The following is a 26,013-nucleotide window of genomic DNA, read 5'->3' as shown; positions in this document are numbered from 1 at the left end:
CAAGCAGGGTGTTGGGATGCAGCCCAGCAAATTCCCAGGCCTAATTTTGTTACAAAGATAAAGCAAAAGGATTTTATTTTAAAACTAGAATGAGTCACAGACCTTTCCCTCCAGGCACTTTAGTTCCTGGTGCTTAGTGTCCTGCCTTTACATTAGTGTTGGGGGGGTGGGGGTAAATAGATTGGGTATTTTCAGATTGAGACAGAGCAGCCATGTCTCCAAGATTTCTTAGCAGTCACCCATCCTGCATGCTCTATGTGGTGTGCTCCCATCCCCATTGTCAAGGGGAAAGAAGCCCACCACCCACAATAAAGAGGGTTGTAGTAGGTATCTACCAAGGCTCCAAGCTATCCACTGACTTGTGCCATCCTTTGTGCTCCAGGTGCTGCTGTTTCTTTAAGAGGAAAAGGAAGAAGACTGCCCAGCGCCACAAGTGACCAGTGCCTCCCAGGAGTCCCCTCCCCTCCCCTCCCCCAAGCCCTGGGGACTCTTCAGTTGCACCTGCAGCTCCTGCCATTGCTTGTTAGAAAGGACTCCTCTCTGGAAGGAGAGTGGAAGAGGAGAGGGTGGAGATCAAAAACCAAAAAGAGAAGAAAACAGATGCCCCAAAGGAAGCCAGCATGGGGTTGGCCAGTGCTGAATCAGTTCACTGCTTAATTGCAAGCCCAAGCCAGAGGCTCTTTGTGGGATCCAGACTTCAGGCGGCTCCATCACTGCTTGCACTTGGGGCTGCCTAGTTGACTCTCCTTCCCATTGTTTACAGTGAAGGTGTCATTCACAAAAACTTGACTACTATTCTCTTCCTCAGTTTACTCCTGTGCTCTGCCTTTCCTTCCTCCAATGAAAAGACTAATAAGTAAAGGCTTTATATTCTAAAGGTAGGCTGAGAGGACCTTTCCCAGACAGGGTGGGCAGCTAACGAGTGGGAGAAAGGCAAGCCTGGAGTTGGAGAAAGATTTCCTCTACCTTCCAGGCTCCCATCAACAGAATTCTTCTTTTTATTCATCTGTGCTGCCACCGATCCCTGTTCCAGCCATGGGTTGCTGGTTCCTTCCCTGTTTCCCTCTCTACTTGTGATGCTACTACACTCGAGCATACAAGCTGTGAGAAATTTGCAATCTACTGTCCCTATAGAGTTGGTGTTCTTGGCTTTCTTGATGAACAAGTGCTATTCTCCAAACAGTAACAGGACAGTGCAAATTATTTTGGAAAAAGAAAAATTGACCTTATTGCACTTTTAATTTTTTAATAACATGGCAGATGCATATTGTGTCTGGTTATTTTGGGGTTTTACTTTTTCTTTGTGGAGGGAGTGGGGCTAGTGCAGCCACTGAGGGAGAAACATGGGTCCAGAGGACATTCTCAACACAAGGATCTTGGTCTTCAGTACTCAGAAAAAAAGAAGCCAAACCTCAAGCCATCTGAATCATCTCACTCAGATGGGCAAGGTCTGTAAGGAGCCATACTTGAATTTCCAGTCCTACTCTTCAGCTGTCGAATATCCCTCCCAGAGCCTCATGACCTGACAGTTCAGAGGCCCTCGCTTGTGTGCACATAAGACAAGCTAGGTTGGACCGAAGAGTAACTTCGGCTAGATGAATTATCATAAGAGAAGCAGATGATCAACCAAGAAATCAAAAATGTTGTGCTTCTCACACAGCATGGGTCCTATCTGGCTAGATAACTGTGACTTTTCAGAAGACATTGGGGTAAAATTGAAACAAGCACTACCACCCATTTCTGTGGAGAAAAAAAAAGAGGAAGAAAGCCAGCATGGCAAGGAGTGGACTTGTTCTTTGCCTTCTGACTGTGGGATGAAACTGAGGATGTTTGTCAGCAGCTGAAACAAAGCCTGGAGTAGACCATGTCTGCTTACCAGACTGCCCTTGCAGCTAGACTGTAGACCATGTGATCTGCCTAACATAGCTAAGCTTATGTAGATCTCTTCTAAGAAGGTCAATAAACCTAGCTATCAGCAAGAAACAGTGTTGAGAAATGGAACACTGGAATAAATGGTTTAAGGCAAGATCACTTGGTTCTGGAAAACCTTGGGGAAAAGGGAACTGTAGGGAAAGATTTTAAATCAGTTTGTCAATATATAGCAGGGATAACTGTAAGATGGGTGGGGACAGTGAGCCTAGACAGGTGACAGAGAACTCCTTCAAGTAGAACAATGAAGAAACTAGGTCTCCTTCCACCTGAAATACTCTGCACACCATCATTTCATGCTGACACACCACTGGGAAGGGGCTCAACTCTTCCACTTCCTGCGTGAACAGGGCATAATCTAGATTTAGTATTTTCATTCTAGATTTTCATTGGAATTCAGTGGCTTGACCAGAGAATGATAAAAAAAAAATTGATAAGATTCTGGCCTAGCATCCTAGCTTATTGATTGACAGAGGGCAGAGGAATTATCATTATCAGGGAAGGGTCTTATTTGGGGGAGGATGATGGGGAAAGAAGTATTCTCCTATCTTAGTCTCTTACTTGCAGAAGAGCTAGAGTGAGCTCTCTATGAAGGAAGGTGGCGTCCCTTGGCTTTATGATTTTGTCACATGAAAATCCTGGTCTCCAAATTTTGGGGTGTACCTTCAAACTTACAGGTGTAGAGATAGTTTCTAGTAGTTAGCCATTTTCTGCTACCAAGTCTCTCGTTGCCTTACTTGAATGGAGCAGAAGCAGTGCTGGCTAGAGCCATAGTGGGGCTTCAGCTGCCCCAGGAAGACCTGGGCTGGGAGTTTAGCTTCACTGACTTTTTATTTGTGTAGCTCAAATAATTGTGATTTTTCTTTTTGTTTATTTAGCAAGAAATCTATCTGTTATGTGAAATGCAGTGGTAGGGAGGCTCCCTGTTTCCTCCATACCCCCCAGAAGACTTTGAATGTTTGGGACTTCACTTCCTTGCCCTGTTCCCTGGTGGTTATGCCCCAATTTATAAGACTTAAATGGCTTTGTGCTGATTTTGAATTGGTGCATATGCAATTCCTTAACTACTCCTTCCTTATCCCTTCCCAAAGAAGGGCCTGCCAAAAGGCACCCAGGAGAATTCTAGAAAAAGGGGCACATCCTAGAAGAGCCTGGTGTGACCTGGCAATCTCAACCCTAACCAAGTGCCTCTCACCAAAAAAAAAGTAAAGGCAGTGTCCCAGCCTTGCCTGGCCACCAGGTAAACCCTCCTGCAGATGTGTCTATGGTTTTTCTTGGGTCTTACATTTTTTTTTTTGAAGGGATAGCTCTTGAAGGGTGGGATTTGAGTAGATGGAGGGGTTCCTTCCCAATGATCTATTCCTCTGATGCCCTCTGAAGATTTAGCTTTCATGAAAGAGGTGTAGAAATGAGGAGCCAGATCCCCAGCATCTTGATAATGTTTTCTGCCTGCCTAGGGTCTTTGCTTCAGTGGGGTCACAGCACCGTCGCTCAGAAGAAGCAACTAGCCTCAGAAGTTTCAGGGTCTTCTGATTAAAAACAAACAAACAAAAAAACGGACTTATAGGAGACCTGCATCCAGTGAATATTAGGAACAACCTTCCCTGCATAGCTAGAGAAAGGGTTCCCAGAGACAAGTTAGCAGACAGCTACACCTCTACTTGTAAAATAGGGCTTCCTTTCATTCTATCCCCGTGATTGCCTAACAATGTGACCTCTAGGGAGACAATTCCAAAACTTTGCAGTGATGATTTTACTCTAATTCCATACTTCAGTAATCCAAATTCTAAATAAGTCGTAATTGATCTTGGCCATCAAGGATTGATAAAAAAAAATATTCATCCTTAGATAAATTTAAGTTCAGGAAGCTCCCATTGTTTACTTCAGCTGACCCTATACTATACTGTTGAAACTCACCTAAGCATATGCAGATTGTTGTTAGTTACATCCTAAATAGATGGAGGTCATACTGGGATTCCATCATCATCTTTCCTAGTCCTAAACTCCCTGGCTATACCTGTTGACCCCAAAGAGGCTTCAATTGTCGTGTCTGAATCAGGTAAATGGCCCTGTCATTGGTTTGGCCAGCAGAGTATTTTCCCCATGTTAGCAGGGCAGAGTTAGGAACTGTGTTGTAGCCTAAGTATGAAAAAATCGTTCCATCACTGCTAGTCCGGTCTCCAGATCTGCTCTGGGGCTTCCCACGGATCAGGCAGATTTTTATTTCAGAGTGCCAGATGAGGTGAGATTCCCCGAACTAGAGCCCAAGAGACTGAGCAGCTTTTCCCTCTAGCAGTCAGCTTGCCTTTGTAATGGCTTCAGGGAACACTATCTGGCTGCTTTCTGTCAGTTGGGGCCAAGGAAAGGGTGAGTGCTTGTGCTGGGGGGAAGGGGTGGGAAGAGGGGACTAATTTTCTGCCTGCTTTAGGCTCCCATAGAGAACTGACTAATGCAGGGGCAGGTAAAACAACAGCTTCAATAGACAGCCGTTATGGGGAGGATTCCAGCATGTGAGTAGTGATTGCTTATTTATTCTCAGTATACTTGAAAATGCATTAAAGCATCTGCTGCCCATTAGCCAGAAAAGGTATCTCCCTTTAAAGCAGCTTCCAATATAGCTAAATGGAAAAGTACATATAATGCTCATTCAGTGTTGATTCTCAGTGTTAGTAACTGCTTTTTAACACCAAGAATATGCAGCACTTGGAACATTACTTCAAAGTGGTTACTAAGGATCACAGCCTTAATTTTTTTTTAAATGTTAAGACATAACCCCTCCTTGCCCAGTGAGCATGGCATGCATTTCTTAAAAGCACTGCTTCCAATAGAATATCTCTCAAGAGGAACTTGCCTTTTTTTTTCCCCTCCCTTAATGTACCTCTATGCCTAGGCATGCATATACTCTAGCCCTCCTTTGTTACTCTCCTGCTAGCCATTTTTTCTTGGCCTCTCCTTTTCCTGCATTTAAGCCAGTTTTCCATACCAGGTTAGCCAGCCTGAATAGTATCCAATGTCAGATGGATGATGGGCCTGGGTTCAAAGCATGTGATGCAGCCTTTGGGAAGCAGTTAGAATCCACCATGGCCATTACTGCCTCCTGGGCTGCTACTACTGCTGCTGCTGCTGCTGCTGCTACTGTCAGTTACAATTTGACCCTCAAGGGGATCATTTCATTCCCAAGGTGAATATGACCAAGCCTAGGAGTCCAGAGTTGGAATGATTGCCTTGGTCTCCCTTTCTGCCATCAGTGTGTGCTTTAAAAACAAAGAAACAAAAGGCACTGCCTTGAAGGAAGCTGCTTTTCCATAGAGAAACCCGGGCTCAGCCACCTGCACACAAGCCTTATGGATGGCTCCTAGGTCCCAGCCCCTAGGGTCTTCACCAAGAAGGATCAGTTAGGAATCTGAAGTATGATTACTTTGGTTTTTATTTTATTGTTGCTTTTGTTTAAAGGAAAGGAAAATGTGGCCCTTTTGAGGGTACTTGAAGTTTTGAGCAGTGTTTTAACCACAAAGTAGGAATTTCAATGTACTTGACTAATTAAGCAGTCTTAAAACATTGGTATGTTTTCCTTAACTCCATTTCCAGGTAACTGAGTGCAAAAGAACTGGTTTCTTAGTTGTACTCAAAACAGTAGATAGATTTAAATTCCACTGAATATAGACAGTGGAAAGCATATTTTCCCCAATCCACCAGGAAATCCACTCCAGTATTTGTGTATAGATCAGCCTATGGAGGAAAAAGTGAATGTGTATTTCATGTATTTCTAGTTTGATTTACCAAACTTATTGTTATAAAGAAACCTCAGTTATCTAAACAAGATGTTTTTTTCTTTCACTCCGGTAAAATTTCTGATACCATCATTATCTGCAAGGTGTCACATTAGAGAGGTGTCCCTGGTAGTATATGGGGGTGGTTTGTAATCACCTTACTAACAAATAATTACCAGGAATGTGGTGATCTTGACAGTCAGCTTTCTTCTCTCCCACCCCTCCACTGTGCACGTGACTTTTTCTTTTTCAGTGTTCCTCTTCTTGAGCTCTAGACCAAATCCCAGGTCATCTCTTGCACAGAAAGCCTTTAAAAGGTTTGTCAGTCTGTTAGGAATGTCTCAGGAAAATGAGCCATTTCTTTGGGGGTAAGGGTTGGAATTATATACTGACATGTGTTTGTATATATGTTTTTCTTAACCCTACCTACTTACAGCTCAAGCTGCTCTAAACTGTATTCCTGAGTATTCTTGGAAGAAAATAAATGACAAATTAGTGCAGTGTGCTGATCCTGGTAAAGATTCTCATTTGTCGAAAGAAAGAAGAGTAACAGTAGAAAATATGTAGATGATACCAAAAAATATTCTAACCCCCAATGGAAAATAATATTAAGTCACAAATTCCCACTGGATATATTGCAAGCTATAATTTATTATATTATTATTTTGTCTATTTCTTTAAACCTTTGCCCTTATACTTTCAAGACGGGATGTTGGGGATATCGATTGCAACTTTTTTTTTACTGTAAAATGTATAAATCAGCTGTGGAAATCATTTTTTAAATTGATATTGCGTGGATGTGTCTGATTCTTGTTAAATGCCTTTTTGAGTTTTTTATCTTTTATTTGAAATATGTAATGCAATATTTTATTCATAAAACCCTGGCACTGGTCTCAAAGCTCAGCTGTGAAAATGAAACTTGTAGTATTTTTTAACATGAATGTCAATTTAAAGTGTATTTGAAATGGTTCTACCGGGATAAGGGCTTATATACCACGGGGAAAAGCTCCTCTGAGGGGGAGTGGCTTTCTTTGGAGAACATGGGTCCTGATATCTTTGTCTCTGAATTGCCCATTTCCTAGGGCAGCAGGAGAAACACAAATGTGATCTTAAAAGTACACCTCTTCCCCACTTTTGGGAGGGGAAGGGACTCAGTTTGCACCCTTTTTGTATGTAAAATAAAATGTCTTACCTTTCAGGCTGGTCCTATTTAGTTTTTCTTTTTCTTTTCTTCCTTTTTTCTTTTTCCCTGTCACATTTCTAGGGGCTAAGACTCAAGCCAGGACCAGCCTTGGTGTGATTTAGGCTCTCCATCCATCTCCCTACCGTGGTGCTACTGAGACACTAGCATTAGTATATTTTCATTCCTTTTGGGTCCCCTCCTGTGCTTATTCCAAGTTGGAATGTCATTTGATGCATTTCAGATCCCTTTCTTTAGTCATTTCTGTAACCTTAAAAGCTGAGGGGCAGGGGACCGGAAACAGCTGCATTGATAGAAGTTATTCTGAGATGGAGATGAAGGTCCCTTGGGTGGGTTTGAAAAATATCAAAAGAATTATCCTCTGTGCAAGAGGCTCTGCACAAATTATATCAGGTATGAACCTCATAGAGGAGATGATCTTGGAACTATACATTGTATCTCAAGGTCAATGGTGGAAGAAATACTTAAGTTGCATTTTCAGCACCCTGAAATTTAGCTACATTTATTAGCTCAGATATAGTTTAGGAATGAGTCCAGACTTTGACAGTGCTTATAAAATAAAACTATACAGATCCTGAAAGAACAATTGAAGACCGAATTCTGTCATTCTCTGTGGCAAGTGTGTATACTTTCTTACCACCCCCCCATGCTAAAACCCTCTACAGTTTAACATTGTATATATAATTCAGTTCTCAGCAGTTCAATTCAGCAAACCCTTTTTGAGCACTTATTTAAGTGCAAAAATGGGAGATATGAAGACTTAAAGTCCCTCACCTTTAAGAGCAGTGCTACATTGTGCTATTGGATGGGAATGGGAAGGCAGTGTAGGTGTAAAGAGAAGAGGTGTCAGTTCCAAATGAGTTTACTGGCCAAATGAGAAAAAAATATTGTCAGAACAAAACTAAGAAAAAAGTGGGAATATGTTAGGAATTCCCTATGAAAGGGAAAGAAAGAACAAGGGACAAGTCTCAGGAATGCTTTATGAAGGTCAGAATAGTCATCTCATACACACAATCTTTTAGGGGAGAGTTGAGATTTTGACTTTCATTCTTCAGCTTCCTCTGGCCATTTCTAGACAAGAGAACCTGCAAGTCAGCTATCCTGTTGAATTGATCATAAATCTGGCAGGGCAATCTTTTCTGTTCTCATTAAAGCATTAAAAAATGTAAACCAACTTTGGAGTCGGTCAGATGTCATTTCTTAGCCAGTCACATCCCTTGGAAGCTATTGTTTCCTTTTTACAATTTCTCCACAGTCTAGAAGTAGCACTATACATAGGAATTTGTAACAGACTGGCCCCTTCAAATTCATGTTACCCTTTGGGGAGTCAGCCGTGAAGATTGGAGACCTGGAATTTGTTAGTCACCCTGCTCCCGAGAATACCCTCACAAAAATATTCAGGAACGATTTGGGATATACTAGAAGGAAATGTTGATTTTGGAGTCAAAGGTCTTAGAGTTTGGCCTTTCCTGCGGTGCACATTCAAACTGCCTTCAGTGAGTAGAAGAGTTTAGAAGGAAATGGGGTAGGGCGTTATAAATCGGAACAGGTAAAGGAGGTTGGAATTTAGAGATGAAGACTATCAACTCTTTAACATACTAGACTAGGATAAAATAGACCCTTAATCTAATAGGACAGGCCACGCCTTCTAAGGACGTTATCAGTTTGAGCGGAAAGCCAGCAAGTCAAATTGCATGAAACCCATTGTGCATTTCATTGCATGAAACCATAGCTAAACCCAGGTTGATGAAAGTTAGGGGATTCCTATTTTTTGTAGGCAATGAAAGAAATGCATTCAATCTCCAGACCAGTTGTGCTCATCCGGTCAAACACCCGAAACCAGCAATTTAGGGTGAGGGGGGGAAGGGAGGAGCCCCTGCCCGCCTCAGAGGTTCCTTTGTGCTGAGGCGTCGTCCAATCCTACCTCCGTTTTATCTCCTCTGATCCCTCCCTGCCCAGTTGTTTTTCCTATTGGCTGGTAGGAGTTAAAGGGTTGGCCATCCGGGGGGCCCAATGAGCTGGCGAGAACGTGGCAACCACCTAAGAGACCGCGTCTGCTCCAGCTCGCGTTTTGAGAACCCTGGCTCCGCCCCGGAGTGGGATTCTCTATGTGTCGCCAACCGAGGGGTGGAATCGTGTGTCTGCTGTCCTTGAAGCCTGGGAGAGAAAATCCCGGACCCCCCGTTTCCTGTGGATCGTAGTGGCAACCTGGGGGGTGGTCCCCGCCCGCCCGCTTCCTGCCTCCGCGTTCCCCAGGCCGCGGCCGCGCCCGCAGGTTTGATGCTGCGTCTGACCGAGCGGAACATGAAGCTGCTCGTGGTGGCCGCCTTCGTCTTGGGCTCGGTGCTTTTCTTGCTCTTGCCGGGATTCTCCGTGGCAGACGAGAAGAAGAAGGGGCCCAAAGTAACCACCAAGGTCTGTGCTGAACTGGGAGACAGAGGCACCCTCCCCCCATCCTGTTCTGGCCCAAGGCCGGGGCGGACGGAGGTCGGGGCCCTCGTGGTCGATACCTTCCTTCCAAGCTGGGATGGGCGGAGGGCAGCCGCGGCGGCGGTGGGGCAGGGGCGGCCTAAGAGAAGCCTAGGGAGGGAGTCCCTGGGGCGTGTGGGAACTGAAGCGTCCCGTGGAGTCGTAGCTCTCGAGCCTGGGCTTTCGGAGGCCAGTTTGAGAGCTGGCAGATCCGCCTCCCCTAGAGGCGACCGACTGTTTGGATGCTGGGCGTTTCTCGTAGCGTCCCTGCAATCGGGAACGAGCGGAAATCTGTACTCTTAAATAGTCGAACCATTCTAGGCCCGTGACCCCAGTCTTGAACTGGAATAGGAGCAGTTTATGACACCGACCTTGCTCATTCGCAGTACCTGGAGAAAATGGCTTAAGGAATTTGGGGTGATTTTTTTTTCCCAAACCTTTCCCTACCTTGTAATTTCTCACTTGCCTTTTCATAACATAACACCCAAGCTAGTAGGTGGTAGCAGATATTTTAAATTCAAACGTTCTATTCAAACACTTTGCAAATACTTTTGAGTTCTAATTAGGGCTCCGAGTAGCCTTTCCCCTCCTTTCTGTAGAGCAGAGGTTCCCAAATTTTTTTGGGCTCAGGATCCATTTTATATAAAAAATTATACACAGATTTTTTCTTTTAATGTGGGTTATATCTATCAATGTTTGTGGCATTAAAATTTTTAAATGGAATATTTTCAAGATATTTAAAACGACAGCAAATGTACATGTTAACATAAATAACATTTTATCTGCTTCTGCATTCAGTGTATTTCAATATGTTGTTTTGGCTAAAATTTATGAGGAAAGCCTGACCACAGATATGTAATTGGAAAAGGGAATATTTTAATAGGAAATCATGTTTCAATATTGTTTTGAAAATAATTTTAAATTTGAAGATCCCCTAAAAGGCTATCAGGGATCCATTGCATATACTTCAATCATTATTTTGAGAATCACTACTATAGAGTAACTTGGCCCTGACCTAGTGAGAATAAGAATGGAGACATCTTTCTCATTCATTTCACTTGCATTAATTGCTTTTGAGCATACTACCTTTTCCCACCAAAAACCCTGCTTCAGAGCTGGAAATGCTGAAAAAGCTTATAATAAATCATCTGTTTACTCCAGGTATATTTTGATCTTCAAATTGGTGAGGAAAATGCAGGTCGAATTGTCATCGGTCTCTTTGGGAAGACAACTCCAAAGACAGTGGAAAATTTTGTGGTTTTGACCACAGGAGAGGTAAGTGATCGGGACTTGATCCCAAAAGAGTGATGGGCCCAAGTCTTCCAGGTTGCACCTATTTTTTTAAAAAGGCATTCTAACCCAACTGTGGGCCAGAAGGTGACAGAAAACCCTTTTGCAATGTGTTTATTTGCCTCCCTGACTCATTATAACAGGAAAGTAAATGAGAGACTAACTTCCCTAGTATTGAACAGAAGGAAAATTGGTCTTTCTAAGCAGTGCCAGTGAAGAAGAGTTTATCTTGGGCCATTTGTAGCTTTGCCTGGTGACAATGACCCTGCTTGCTCCTCAGAACAGGATTGGGGTTTCCTTTGAGGAAGGGACTCTTCTACCTCTGCTAGGCTTGTGGAAGTACAGTCTCTTGTGGATCCCTTACTTTTATGTCCTTTTTTTTTTCTAGAAAGGTTTTGGCTTCAAGGGCAGCAAATTTCACCGTGTGATCAAGGACTTCATGATTCAAGGTGGAGACTTCACTCGTGGTGATGGCACAGGAGGTAATACCTAACCTGTGTAAGAGAACTTATGGTTTCTCTGAAAAACAAGTCTGTTGCTGCTGTGCAGGGTGGGAGGATTAGACTGGACAGGGTTTTGTAAAACATTTTATATATCTTTTTTCCCCCAATTTCCCACAGATACACTTACCTCCACCGGGGGAATCCAACAAGGAGGATAGGAGGAAATGGCATAAGGGTATTTCTCATAGGCAACAGAAACGCTGATCTAGGCTTTATAGCAGCTTGCTAATTAGTTGCTTCCAGTATACCAGCTGGATTTCAAGTAAAACTAGCAGGATTTCAGTGAGTTCACTATCTAGGTATTTCATAGAGAATCCCAAATGAATGTCATAAATCAGGTTTGTTTAAAGGTGGTGGGGGAGAGTATTATTGAGGAGTAGCATCAGAATTCCTGAAGAACTTTATGAAAAAGAATAGGGTTAAGATGTTCCCATGGGCTACGTGGCATTTGTACACTAGTCCATACTGTGTATTGGCTCCAAGGCAGAAGAGCGGTAAGGGCTAGGCAATGGGGGTCAAGTGACTTGCCCAGAGTCACACAGATAGGCATTATCTGAGTCCAAATTTGAACCCAGGGCTTCCCATGGCTCTAAACCCACTGAGCCCACCTCCCTGTTCCCCTCCCCAATCACTTTAAATTCTCAATACATTTGAAGATATTCTATATATCTCCCACAAAGTTATTTTTCATACAATATGCCATGTCTCCTCCTCAAAAATAATAATTTTGTTTCTTGAGCACCAACAGTGCAATGTGCTAGGTCTTCTTGGGCCTTTAAAATAGGCCTCCTCTGAAGGAGCTTACAATGTAATTGGGAACCTGACGTCCAAATACAAAATTAACTTTGATATTTTAGGAGTTGCAGGAAAAATAGAGGCAGTATGATATTGACAAATGAATTTTTATCCATAGTAGGTGTGGGGAAATCACTAGACATGCTTGGAGAAGAAATGGGTCTTGGCTCTAGCTGGGGGGAAAAGGTTGAGGAGGGGGCCCACGTGGTATGAGTAAAAAGCATCACGTGATTGGGAAGGGAAAACAATTTGTCCAGATAGAAGGACTCTTTTAGTGGGAGGTAAATGTCAGTGGGCATTTACTAAGAGCCTACTGGGTACTCGGGGCTATGTTTGGCATTGGAGCTAGAAAGGCAGAAAATGAAATTGTGCCTGTCTTCAGGCAGCTTTTATTTAATGAGGGTGACAGGGTATAGGCACACACCACTTCTGGGGAGTAGCAATAAAAGTATGTTTGAACCTCAGACACTTCCCAGCTGGGTGATCCTGGGCAAGTCACTTGACCCCCATGGCCTAGCCCTTCCCACTCTTCTGCCTTGGAACCCATACACAGTATTGACTCCAAGACGGAAGGTAAGGGTTTAAAAAAAAGTTTTTTTTTTAAAGTGTGTTTGAACCCTGGTGTATGTAGAAGGATAGGAAGGGGTCCCAGAGCCTCCAGAGGTTGAGTAAGGGAGCAACATGACCAGGTCTGCTCTTTAGAAAACTCACTTTCTTGACCGTGTAGATGTAGGGAGAGACGATACGGGAGACCAAGCCGGAGACTGTTGCACTCATCTAGGCAAAGGGCAGAGTCTGGATTTGGGTATCGGCTGTGCAGGTAGAAAGGTTTGGATGCTAATGATGTGAGAGCTACAAAGGGCGGGACTCGGCAACTGCTGGATGTGGGGGGGAGTGGGAGTGAGGCGTCGGGGTGGTGCCCTGACAGCTGTCTTGGGGCTCATGTCGAGTCTAGTTTAGTTTGGGTTTTATTCAGTAAAGAGTAGAAAAATAATGTTTGAACAGAAAACCGACCTCATCAAAATTGTTTTTAGGGTGGTTCATCTAATGGTAGCATATGGATAAAACTGGGAGGAGGGAGAGATACTAGTTAGGAAGTGACTGAACTACTCCAGGTATAAAAGGGTGCCTGGTGGCGTTGGGAGTGAAAAAGGAAATAATAGGTTTCAAAGGCATTGCAGAATTACTGGACAATATCTGTGAATCTGGGGATTCAATATCAGCTCTGACACTTTTAACAGATGTTTGACCAGAGGTAAATCACTTAATGTCCGACTCAGCTTCCTCTGTGTGGGTAAAATAAAATACCCATATTGCCCTCCTCGTAGGATTGTTCTGAAGCTTGAGTGATAATTTTTAACCCCTACCTTCTGTCTTGAACTCAATACTGTGTATGAGTTCCAAGACATAAAAGTGGTAAGGGCTAGGCAATGGGGGTTAAGTGACTTGCCCAGGGTCACACAGCCAGGAAGTGTCTGAGGCCAGATTTGAACCCAGAACCTCTCACCTCTAAGCCTGGCTCTCCATCCACTGAGCCACCCAGCTGCCCCTTTGAGTGATAAGTTTTAAAGGATCTAGGTTGTTGTTATTCTATGGGGACATGAGAGAAGATGGAAACCAGGATAATTTTGAAGTTTTGAGACTGGTTAAATGAAGGATAACCAGCAATAGAAATTAGGAATATAAGTGGCAGCCATTTGGAAAGTTTGGAGCATGTTGAAAATGGAGCATCTATATATACACCAGACAGTTTAAACTGCAAAATGGGAGCTTAAGAAGTCAGGAATGAAGATGTTCACTTAGGAAGTAAATACCCCCGCAGGAAAAAAAAAAATGTAACCTGTAGCTCCTTGTCGTAGTATCAGGGGTTTTTTTGTTTTGTTTTGTTTTTAACCCTTTTTTCCTAGGATGGATACTAAGTGTTTGTCCCAAAGTAGAAAAGCAGTAAGGGCTAGGCAATGGGAGTTACGTGACTTGCCCAGGGTCACACAGCTAGGAAGTGCCTGAGGCTAGATTTGAACCTAGGACCCCCCAATTCCAGACCTGGTCTTCTATCTACCATGTTACCTTTCTTCCCCAAATACCAGAAGTTTTCAACTACATTAAAACATTGATCAAACACCACAATGCTTCCTACATGGCATTTTGCTGATATGTGGCTATGAGGATTTACAATGTTTCTGTCTTTAAGGAACTTATAATCTAGTGTACGGGTATGCCAACAAGAGCACCCAAAGATGCGTGCGCCAGTGTCTGCGAGGTACAGACCAGCCTCTGGGAGGAGCATTATTGACCAAGAGAATCTAGAAGGTGGTGTTTTGAACGGGAGCTCAGGGGAATGTAGAATTTCTACAGGTGGCTGGGGGAGGGCATGAGGGAGGATAGACAGCAGCTCAAATAGAAGGGGAGAGAGAGACGCCTTCTGCAGGCAGTTACACTGGTTTGAAGCAAAATACACAGGGAATATAGCGTGAGAACATGGAGAAAGTTTGTGAGCACCTTGAATGGCAAATGGAGACGTTTCAACTGAAACTGGGGGGGATGAGGTCAGATGTGTGCGGAAGGATAGTACAAAGGCTTCGTGTGAGGGTGGATTGGAAAGGGAGGGGCTATTTCTGCTTGGTGGGTAGGTGCCCTAGAAATGATAGAGAACACGCAGAACCCGACACATTTCTACCACTTACGTCCAATGGATAAGACCAAGGTTTTCAAAGAAAATATTGGACGGCGCTGATAAAAAGATCAGGAAGTGAGAAGAGGCGATTGATGAAAGATAGGTCGTTTTTTGTGGCATATTGAATTTGTGCTGTCTGGTAACCTCCGACAATAAGAATTGAGGAGACATCTGCCAGGAATGGATACTAGTTGAGGCTGGTGAAGAAGTCCATAGCTGGTGGTCCACCACGCAGATTATAAATTGGGAGAGGGAGTTAGGTGACATTTTTAAAGCTGAAAGTAAGGATCTTTAGAGTTTGAGAAGGACATTCATTCCCTTCTCACAAGAGAAAGCTCTAAAGAACGTCTGTCCCAAGGAACCTTGGGGCTCAGGTGAGTTAAGTGATATAAACACGGTTACACAAGCCGTAAACGGTAATTCTGGACTTTGATCCCAGGTCCTCTGGTTCCAAATCTACTGCACAGCCAACTCTGCCTTTTAAATTTGGAACAGAAACTTTATTTCTAGGGTGACTAGTTTTCAAGAAGTAGCCAGTAGTCTTGGACATTTTTTAAGATGATACTTCTTCTTTACCAGCCACTTCCCAATATTCTCCTTTCCCTCCATCAGGGTCTTCCCTTGGAACAAAGAAAAATTAAACCAAACCCACCCACAGAATAACTGTATCTTTCGGTGTATGTGACAGTATCCATAGTAATCCCTGCACTTGTCCCCCGGAGGCCAAGCCAAGGAGTATGTTTCCTATCTGCCTTCCAGGGATGGGTTTTGTTCTTAGTGAATTCAGCTGCCTTTTCACGTTTTATTTGCTTTGTAGTCCATGTGTGTACTTTAATAGTTTGGCCTTCTTTGATCTGTATCAGCTTATAAACATTTTCCATGTTTGAATTCATTGTTTTATAGAGCAGTGATTTTTCATTACTTCTACGTGCTTCCATATGTCAAGCCATTCTCTATTCAACAGAAGCTTTTTTAAAGCCTTCAGTAAGGGAAAGTATCTGTAAGAAATATATTATTATTCACTAGTTTGTTTGATTTTTTTTAAGACAGGAAGTAAAGGGAAAAGGGACAATGCAATAGCCAAGATCCACTAGGGGAAATGGAGCCATTAACACGCTCTGTATCCTAGTGGATGTTTTCTACAAACTGGTTGGGAAGTTTGGGGACCAGGAAGAACCCTGAGGCCCATTTGCACAATAAAATTCCATTTGTCAGGGATCACTCTTTTCCCGCTTCGAGGCTGTTCAGTGCCAGAGTAGAGAGCTAAGTAATGAAATGCATCTTTTCTCATTCCCTGTCCTCTCCCCTAACAAGAAAAAGACATTTTGTTTTTTCCTCCTCCCTAATCATCCAGTAGCCAAGCAGGCAAAGCTTAGCAGTTTGGGTGAACTTTGACTAGCCCCCAGCATCCTTCCCCACCCATCTGCTTGTTGCTGTGCGTCAGGAAGACGCTCTCGCAGAAATTCCTGCAGAGCTTTCCTTGTCCCCGCTTTCACTCCGCAGCTTTTCTCCGCTCCCTGGCCTCACTCTGAACAGTCTTTTCATTCTCTCTCGAGCTTCATTACCACGTAAGCCATAAAGTGTCCTGCAGACCTAATTACATTTTCAGTCATTGGGACTGGAGTTTACTCACCAGTGAGATTTGGCGGTCATTCCCGGGAGAGTGACCGCTTTGCCGGCACCGTTCTTATCAAGCTCATTTTAGATACAGCTATACAGAGGCGTCTTTACCCCTTAAACCAAGTTTGACATCCTAATTAATTTTCCCCTTTAACTCAGGCTGTGCTTTAATTTATAGGAAAGAGCATCTATGGCGATCGTTTCCCTGACGAGAACTTCAAACTGAAGCACTACGGACCTGGCTGGGTGAGCATGGCCAATGCCGGCAAGGACACCAATGGCTCCCAGTTCTTCATCACCACTGTCAAAACTCCGTGGCTGGATGGCAAACATGTGGTGTTTGGCAAAGTTCTAGAAGGCATGGTAAGTGGCAGGGCGGGCACGCGAGGTTATTATCCCCCTGAGGCCTACAGAGTGGGAGAATGTCCAGGGGACCGAGGGAAGGTTACGCCGTCCTCTAGCGCTGGGGGTCAGCCTGAAGAGCAGGGGCTCCCTCTTCCTTGGGCCACCCGTGTGGGATGATGATGAAGTGGTACCCAGGGCTGGGCCGGGCTTTAGCTTAAAGCCATGGTGTCCCCCTCCTCACTCTTACCCTTTGTGTGGAAGTTCAGTGGGAGATCAGCTCTCTGGACCGGATCGGACTGTGTTTGATGACAGGAACTAACCCTGACCTCCTCCTCTTCCCTCGTGTATCAGGATGTGGTACGAAAGGTGGAAAACACCAAGACAGATGGGCGGGACAAGCCCCTGAAGGACGTGACAATAGCTGACTGTGGCACGATTGAAGTGGAGAAGCCTTTTGCCATTGCCAAGGAGTAGGATCCCCTGGAGACCTGCTGTATAGGCTGTGCAGGAAGCACCCCTCAGTCTGGGGACTGGGGCCTGGTCTGGGCTCCTCGTACAGCCCGTGGTGCTGACATCTGACTGAGCTGACCCAGAATCCATCCTTACATTCCACAGCCCCTCAGGCCCGGTTTTGTAAAGGAACACATGCCAATAAAGAAGAAAACATTTTTTAATAGAAAGTGAGTGGGCCGGGTTCATCCCCTGCCCTTAATAAGCATCTAAGCTTAGCCCAGCCTAGAACCACCATCCCCATGGAAGTTCTTGAGGGAATAGTAGGGCTTGTTTCCTGTAGAACTGGGTTCCTTCCTTTGCCTCCCTTCTCTTCTTTCTCCCTTCCCCTATGCCTTCGGAAGCAGGCCAGAGAGCTCTTCCTGCCCTGGGCCTGGGCCTGGGCCTGTCCAGCAACTGCATTTCCAAGGAGTGACGTTTTTGCTTCACTTGTCAGCATCCGACCTCATTCTCAGCTCCATGCTCTCACCTTGTACAATAGGCCCTTGCTTCTTCCCCGCTGTGGTTCCTTTCCTCCAATATAAACAGCCCGTTTTCTGGGGCTCATCCCCAAGAGACTCTGCCTTTATTGTGTTCTTCCTGTTTCCCGAGTCCCTCAGAACTCGCCCATCAATCAGGGTCACAGCCGGAGAGCAGAAGGGACGCAGAGCCGATGGGGGAGTTCTGCTCGCTTTAAGGCCTCCGCTGTAGCAGGGGTGGTGTGAAATAGGGGTCCTTCCCTTGGGCCACGTGGGGGCATCCATTGCCACTGTAGAGGCCCTGCAACACGCCGCTCACCACCACGTCGGGGATTGGCTCTAAAGGGGGGAAATGCAGGAGGTGCCAAAGATATTAGCTACTCATTTGGTAGTGTAACTGCCTGGTGTTCTCCCATTGTCCTCACACCATCCTCCAGGGAGAAGGTGCTTTCATTAGTCTCAATTGAACAGCTGAGGACAAGACTGGGGATGACTCATAGACACAGCTAGGATCACCAGGGTGGGGACCATCCCTCCCTCTGCTCATCCTGTGCCCTTTCTAGGGGGAGGAAAGGACTGAGATCCTAAACAGGAGTCCACAGCAGTGTGGAGTCGCTGTGCTGCCACTTTAGGAGCATCCGCCAGGCTCACGAGACCCAAGCAGCCGCGTGCCAGGCCAGATGTGGGGAACAACTAGGAAGTAACATTACAGAGGAGCACTGAATGGAGCCTCTTCATCCATCCTTAATAATGATGCTTTGTCATTCACTCACTGGCTCTCAGGTTGGACCGAGGCTGAGACAGCAGCCCAAGAATAAGAAGAGGCTCTGTAGGAGCCTTGGAGGGGGTGGATCATGTGGCCCATCTGGTGCATTTATTCAGATTGGCTTTGTTCTAGGAGCTGCTTAATGCTTTTGGAGGAGAGACAGATACCCCCCCATAATGACTGCCATTTACACCGCCCTTGACATTTTACTTACCCAGAGAAGGGCTTTGAAGGTAGGGATCCCTGTGGAATTTCAGGATTGGCCTGTGGGGTAGATGAGCCCTAGAAGGAAAAGAGGTTGGTCAGATCTTGCTACTTGCATAAAGCCCCGATTGTGCCTGGGATTTAGGATGCCTTGAATGGAAAGCTGGCCACCAAGGACCGAAATGAAAGTGGAATCAGATCTAGGACACCAAACAAGATGTTGGGCACTTTGCATTCTTATCCAGTCTCTGGAGAATTTATGGGGAGGTATAAAGAATTGCCTTTGTAACTGGGCAAATCACTTTGGGTCTTGATCTGAGGAAAGTCCTTTCAAGTCCTAAATCTGACATGTAAGACAGCCTGGTACTGGTTTCCATTGGAAGAAGTGCCTGCATCAGGACCACAAGGGGGCAGCAGGCACCTGAATCCCTGGCCGGGGAAGCAGAACAAGGGGCAAGAAGGACTCGGTTGAGTTCTTCAATTTGCCTGCTGTTGCTGGGCAGAAATTTGCCCAGTGAACTGAAAGGGGGAAGAGGCACATCGATGATTGCTACCAGCCCCTCAGAGCGGCACCTGAACCAGAAAAAGCCCCTACAGCTCTCCAGGGAGGAGAGTGTGGAGGTGGGGGTGGAGACAACTAGGGCTGTCCCAACTTCTAGGGCCCTCTGCTTCTAATTAAAATTATTTATTAGTTAAGCTGCTGGCCAAGTTAAGAGTGAATGGGAGGGAATTTTAAGGCTAAGAGCCCACCTGGAAAAATACTAACAGTACTGGGGTAAGAATCAGTTATGTGATGGAAGAAATATTATTTGGCCAGTGTTAGAACCTCAAGGAAGGGCAGCAAACCCAGGTAGAAAGACAAACAGATTTGGGCTGATGCCTCAATGCAGGATTTACCTGCCTCCAGGTCTAGATGTCCACTGATGACATATGATGTCTGAAGACATTCCTGAGGACCCTTCTTATCCCACCCTCCTTTAAGCTTCCAGAATCCACTCACTCCAAGTCGCTAGTCTTGGAATCTGAAGGGAAATGTCGAAGTCTCAAGAATTCCAGCACTTCCTTGGGGACTTCCTGGTTGAGATACAGGACACCCTGGGGAACAAAGTCAACACACACTTATTAAATGCTTACTGTGATATACATTGGAAATAAAAAAGACTAGAGTGAAACAGTTCCTGCCCTCAAGGAGCCTACATTCTAATGAAAGAGACATATATGTACACAATACTCAGTAAAGAACAGAAAGAAACATAAGGTGGTTATGGGATGGCCCCCACAACCAAGGTGATGGTGTTAGAAAAGACTTCATGTAGCAGGTTTATGAAGGAAACTGGGATCCCACAAGGGGTGAGGAAGGACTGGATTCCAGGCATGATTCAGAGACAGGAGGGTTGGCCAGCCACATAAACACTTACACAGGTGTCGTCGTCATCATCACAAAACCATGATTACAACAGACATACAACCTGGTGGTGAAAGGATCACTCCAAAAAGATTTCCTACTGAGATCTGAAGTTAGTTCCCAGACAAAAAGAAGCCCAGCTCTGCCCTTCTCACCTGGATATAAGCCTCTAAGCCCTGTCGTCGCTGCTCCAGAACCTTGTGCCTCCAGTTAGGTACACGTTTGGGAGGAAAGTCGGGCACTTTGCAAGACTTCTTAATCTGCCCAAAGCCATAAGAAACCTGCTTAGAGCTCCCAGTTCTGCCTAGACCTGGGGCCCTAGAGAGAGACCCACCCTCCCAGAACTTTACCCCCACTCTGCCTCTTCTGGGTAGGTTCCTGTAGAGGAGAGAGTAAATTCAGACTTCTTAAGCTAAATAAATACCCTGAGAGACTACTCCTAAGGGTAGGTAGAGAAGAACCTAAAGAGCCAAATCTTTCCATAGGCTCCAGTGTACCTTGACTTGCCCCCACACTGGAATCCTCCCATTGTGCCCAACACTACGTTCCCCTTTTCAACCCGTGAAGGACTCGCGTTTTGAAGGAAAGGTGGGTGTCAGATGCAAAGCGCCGGGTACCAGCCCGACGAAGGGCTGTTTTGCCCCAGGTAGAAGAGAAGGTAGGGTTCTCCCGCCATTCTGTTCTCTGTATCCCGGGGAGCAGGCACAACCTACTTCTCACCTGCTTGTGCAGGGCATGGAATTCGCTGTAGCGCCGATAAATGGTGTGCTTTCTCCCGTTGCAGAGGACCTCCACCCTGAACACCTAAAAGGCGTTGAAGGGAGGCAGGAAGGAATGAGAATAAGTGAGCCACCCAGTCCGGGAATGTAAAGGAATAGCCAGGAAGAACTAAGGGGTCCCCACTGCTTGTCTTTTCCTATCCCAGCGCGGGCGGGAGGGGACTCAATTCCAACCCTCTCCTAGTAGCCAATTTCTGCAGTCCGGCATCCTCCCTCACAAAGGCCCTTTCAGAGCTGCCTCTGCTCTAGGGGGATCTCCGGGACACCTAACAGAGCTGCTCACCTCTCTTTCCTCTCCCTCTTCTAGCTAGCTAGCGAGGAGAGGGGCGGGGAAGAAGTTAGAAACAATTTCACCCCTCAGTCCAGCAGAGCAAAGTTCATCAATTACAAGGTTCAAAGACCACCCCCGCTCCCCCTCCAACCTCCATTTCCCCACTCCGCTGGGATGTAATTAAGTGCCGCTAACTCCGCTGGGGTCGGCGGACGCGGAAATATCTTCCTTCCGTCCTCCCGCCCCGGCCTCTCAATTAACATCCAGGAGAAAGATGCAAAAGGGATGAAGTCCCCAAACTCGAGTGGCGGAGGGAGAGAAACTTCGATATGAAACTAGTTGGAGCGCCTCTTCACAGCTCCTACTCAGGTCTCCCCTTCCCGTAACAGCCAACGCCCCGCGCCCAGGATTACCTTCCGTCCCCTGATGCTTTGAAATCCTCCAGGCAAGGAACTCCGAGACCCATTTCCCAGAGGAAGCGACGGCCCCAGCACTCACCATGTGTCCTTTCTCCAGGTTCCTCTCTGGCTCCGCTGCCTCCGGCCCCACAGAAGGAATGTGTACTTGTAGCATCCCCAACCCGAAATCACCTCCAGCTCCGGCGCTCGGCGACTGCTGGCTCCGGAGCCCCGGCTCCCGGGACGCTCCCTCGAGGGTTAGACTGAGCGACTGGCCCCGCCCCGCCCGCCAGGCCCGCCCCACCTGGGCCCCGCCCCCGCTCTTCTCCCGAGTGCAGAGGTTCCCCGCCTCCTGCCTGGAGAAAGTAGGGCAGGCCGCCTAAGGCTACCTGGGCTGGAGGTCAGCTTTTGGGGTGCCCAACTCCAGACAAGTCTAGGGGTACAGAGAAGCCTACGCGAGGGTTCCAATCTTTTCGACCAGCCAGGCTTTGCTGGGCTGAAAGAACGCTGGGAACGCAGACGGAATGACTTCCCTCTAGATGCTTATGTTCTGGTGGAGCACCAGAAGAATAACTGAGCAGTCAGGACTTAGCCCAGTGTGCTGAAATTTAGAGGAGGCCGGCAGCCTCTCCAGGCCCCCAGAGCTGGAAAAAATAATGCAGTAGGAAGGGACCGAGCCTCCAGAATGAGAGCATCTGAATTTATATCCTCAGTAAGTTATTCGCTGTGATCTTTTCTTGTGGTAGGCAGTCATTCATTCGTGCCCAGTTCTTCGGGACCCCAAGGACCGTGGCACCCCAGGCCCTCCTGTCCTCCACCATCTCCCCAAGTCTGGCCGAGTTCATGTGCCGTTTCCATGACTATGCATCCATCTCGTCCTCTGCCGTTCCTTTCTCCTTTTGTCTTCAGCCTTTTCTAAGGAGTCCTGTCTTCTCACTGACCTTGGCCAAAGGATTTCAGCTTCAGCTTCAGCTTCAGTATTTGACCTCCCGGTTTATTAATCCCTCATCTTCGAGCTTCAAAATGAGTCACCTCCTACCCAGCCCAACCCAAATCTATGTCCAGTCCTAAAGCTCAGATCCTAATGAACTGAACACCTAGGTAACCAAAAATCATTAGGAAGATACTGAATGTCAAGTGCTTCCAGTCAATAGTTGTGCCCCAGGGACTTGTGAGGATGGATGCCCTGGGGATCCTTAACTGCCCCTCCCACTTTGTCATAAAAATTGATTTGAGGGTTCAGTGGATAAAGAGTCTAGCCTGGAGCCAGGGCATCTTGGATTCAAATCTGACCTCAGAGACTTCCTAGCTGGGTGACCCTGGGCAAGTCACTTAACCCCAATTGCCTAGTCCTTACCACTTTGCCTTGAAACTGATACTAATGGATTCTTTTTTTTTAGATGAAGAAATTAAAAATATTTTTATTCATATGAAAAAATACTCCAAATCACTATTCATTAGATAAATACAAATTAAAACGGCATTGAAATACCACATCACATCCATCAAATTAGCTAATATGGCCAAAAAGGAAAATGAAAAACATGGAGAGAATACAGGAAAAGTATGACACTAATACACTGTTGGTGGAGTGGTGAATGGATACAGTCATTCTAGAGATCAATTTCTATGCCCTGAAGGCCATAAAACCACATACCCTTTTTTTTAAATTTTTATTTAATTAATTAATTTAGAATATTTTTCCATGATTACATGATTCATGTTCTTCCTCCCCCCACACCTCCTTCCATCCTCCTCCTGTAGGCAAAAAGCAACTCCATTGGGTTTTACATGTGTCATTCAAGACCTATTTCCATATTATTAATATTTGCATTAGAGTGATTGCTGGATTCTAAGACAGAAGGTAAGGGTTTAACAAAAAAATTTTTTTTTTATTTTAGAGTGTTTTTGATGATGCTTATCCCAGGCAGGAAAAATACTACTCATAGTTTTGTCTCCATTCTTGAAGAATATTTTTCTCTCTTCTCCTTCCCCTTGTTCTTTTAAATAATGATAATAATAACTTTTTACCACTATCCTTTGTTTTTCCATCACCTTTTATTTCCGACTGCATTCTTCTTGTTTTTTAAACCCTTACCATCCATCTTAGAATCATTACTGTGTATTGGTTCTAAGGCAGAAGAGTAGTAATAAGGTCTGGGCAATGGAGGTTAAGTGACTTGCCCAGGGTCACACAGCTAGAAAGTGTCTGAGGTCACATTTGATCCCAGAACTTCCCATCTCTAGTCCTGGTTCTCAATCCACTGAGCCACCCAACTGCCTCCTCCCACTGTATTCTTCTGCTACACCCCTCCTCTCCCACTTCCAGAAAGACATCCTTTAGAATAAAGTTTGAAGAAAGAAAATGTCCACAAAACTAAACAATGTATCAAAAAGTATGACTTTATTGGCAGAATCCTTCATATCTAGTCCCCCAGTTCTTCAAAGCATGGAAGGGAAAAGTCTTACCATCTCTGTCTCTGATTTGGAGTCAAGTTTTGGCTATTAAAATTTAAAGACCTTCAGTTTTTATTGTTTTATTGTTTCCATCAACATTGTTGTAGTCATAAGATATATCGTTTTCCTGGTTCTTATTTCATTGTGTTTCAGTTCATATAAGTCTTTCTAGGCTTCTCTGTGTTCCTCATTTTCATCATTTCTTGTTGACCCTGTATATTCTATTCCATTCATGACCTGTTTGGACCTTCCCTAATCTTTGAGCATCTACTTTGCTCCCACTAAAAGTGCTGCCATAAATACTTTGTCCTTGACTTTCTGGTAGTATAGATTTTTCAGACCTTACTCTCTACCAGTTACATCACCTCTGTCTCTGTTTCCTAAAATCTGCCCCCACAAGAAGAATGTTTCACATTGCAATTTTGTTGTGTACAGGTTGTGAAACGAAGGGAAAGCCCAGAGGCTTACTTGTTCTAGGATGGGGGGAAGGAGGTGTGGAGAAAGGGCTAGAATTATGTCTGGAAGATTATATTCCCCACATATCCAAAAACTTGCTAGATATTGCCCTTTCTCCCTTCACAACATCTCTCAGAATTTTCCCCTTCTCTCTATTTACAGGGCCACCATCCTGGTTCTGACCCATATCCCTGAGCTCTCACCTAGATGATTGCAACAGCCTCCTCATTAGTCTCTCAGCCTCCAATCCAGTTTCCACACAGTTTCCACAATGGACAATCCATTGTCCACCCAGCTGTCAAAGTGATTTTCCTAAATAAAACATCTGACTATGTCATTACCCTACTCAAACCTCAGTGGTTCTCTGTTACCTTTAGGAATAAATATAAACTTTTTTCGCCCTGCTTGTTAAAGGTCCATTAAGATTTTCATTCTTTTGAAATAATTATATGTTCAGTCATATCCAACTCTTTGTGACCCCAGTTGGGAATTTCTTGGCAGGGATACTGAAATGGTTTGCCATTTCCTTCTCCAACTCATTCTACCGATGAGGAAACTGAGGCAGACAAGGTTAAGTGATTTGTCCAGGGTCATATAGCTAGCAAGTGTCAGAGACCAGATTTGAACTCCTAAAGACTCCACTATACTACCTAACAGCCCCTAGAGAAGCTTTGAGTTCAATCTTTCTGGCTTTCTTTCCTGAGTAACCCAGTTAGGCACTCCCTTTGGTAAAGTCCCTGAGGAGCAGGCAGGGCATTGTGGGATCAGCCGCCCCTCACTTCTTGGCTTGTACCATTCAGCCATCAAGCGATAAAGACATAGCGGACAGCTAGGTGGCTCAGTGACTAGGAGACAGGAAATCTTGGATTCAAATCTAGCCTCAGACATTTCAGACAAGTGACCCTAAGTCACTTGACCCCAGTTTGCCTACCCCTTACAGCTCTTCTGTCTTGGAACTGAAACTATTATTGCTTCTAAGACAGAAAGTAGGGATTAAAAAAGAGAGAGAGAGAGATATGTAAATACATGCATACATACACATTCTCATAGAAGTACACACATACACATATTTTAAAATAAGGACACGTTTTTAACACCAGAAAATTCTCCTCTCTGATGTAATTAGGTATTTATTTTGTGATCAATCAAATTGCATACAGACCTCTGGCAATGCTCTCTCTCTCTCTCTCTCTCTCTCTCTCTCTCTCTCACACACACACACACACACCCACACCCACACACACACACACACACACATGCATTCATTGCCTGATCTCTAGCCCAACCTTAGTCTGTCTCCTCCTTCTCAGAATCCTTCCCAAAGGCTGGCAGAATATTTAGAGTTCTTGAGATGATCTTGGTCTAACTCCAGCTCATTACCATACAGCCAGGGAAATTGAGGACCAGGAAGAGGAACTTGGTTGGATTCCCAGTCAGAATCTGAGCCCAGGTCTTTAGGTCTTTCTATTTCCCTGTGCTGTGGACTTCAGTACTGAATATACCCAGTTTGTAGTAGGGCTCTCCTTCCCACCCTTTGCCTTCCCTAGTCCCACTGAAGCAAGAATGAGCTGGAAGGCTGTACCATCCAGACCTGCACCCTGACCTGCTCTTGCCCTGGTCTCTCTTGCTCTTTTAATTCACTTCAATCCAATAAGCATTTATGAAGTACCTACTATGTACCAGGAACTGTGCAAGCAAGGTGTGGGGTGGGAG

General features: G+C 45.2%; 3 protein-coding genes across 17 annotated transcripts in view; 2 read left to right on the top strand and 1 right to left on the bottom strand.

Moving 5' to 3' along the window:
- CSNK1G1 (casein kinase 1 gamma 1) overlaps nucleotides 1–6,897 on the top strand; it is a 247,782-nt gene extending 240,885 nt beyond the window's left edge. For all 15 annotated transcript variants that reach the window (XM_001366863.4, XM_001366816.4, XM_007479552.3 and 12 more), the window contains one exon: nucleotides 383–6,897. In XM_001366863.4, coding sequence (XP_001366900.1) covers nucleotides 383–437 — 55 coding nt within the window. In that variant the 3' untranslated portion in view covers nucleotides 438–6,897. The remainder of the gene's footprint in view (nucleotides 1–382) is intronic.
- A 2,011-nt stretch (nucleotides 6,898–8,908) lies between these two features.
- PPIB (peptidylprolyl isomerase B) lies at nucleotides 8,909–17,661 on the top strand. The gene is made up of 5 exons (XM_001366648.5): nucleotides 8,909–9,315; nucleotides 10,531–10,644; nucleotides 11,048–11,141; nucleotides 16,430–16,614; nucleotides 16,948–17,661. Exons 1-5 carry the CDS (start codon nucleotides 9,181–9,183, stop codon nucleotides 17,068–17,070), a joined length of 651 nt encoding a protein of 216 aa, XP_001366685.1. The 5' UTR covers nucleotides 8,909–9,180; the 3' UTR covers nucleotides 17,071–17,661.
- On the bottom strand, nucleotides 17,249–21,660 carry SNX22 (sorting nexin 22). Its single transcript, XM_007479549.3, has 6 exons — nucleotides 21,488–21,660; nucleotides 20,660–20,743; nucleotides 20,095–20,199; nucleotides 19,535–19,629; nucleotides 18,545–18,612; nucleotides 17,249–17,903 (listed from the first exon to the last, which is right to left on the bottom strand). The coding sequence occupies exons 1-6, from the start codon at nucleotides 21,560–21,562 to the stop codon at nucleotides 17,779–17,781; spliced, it is 552 nt and encodes a 183-aa protein (XP_007479611.2). The 5' UTR covers nucleotides 21,563–21,660; the 3' UTR covers nucleotides 17,249–17,778.
- Between the last annotated feature and the right edge of the window lie 4,353 nt (nucleotides 21,661–26,013).

This window comes from Monodelphis domestica, chromosome 1 (assembly GCF_027887165.1).
Source record: "Monodelphis domestica isolate mMonDom1 chromosome 1, mMonDom1.pri, whole genome shotgun sequence".
Classification (NCBI taxonomy): Eukaryota; Metazoa; Chordata; class Mammalia; order Didelphimorphia; family Didelphidae; genus Monodelphis; species Monodelphis domestica.
Note: the sequence above shows the minus strand (reverse complement) of the source record. Positions and strands in the feature narration are given on the sequence as shown.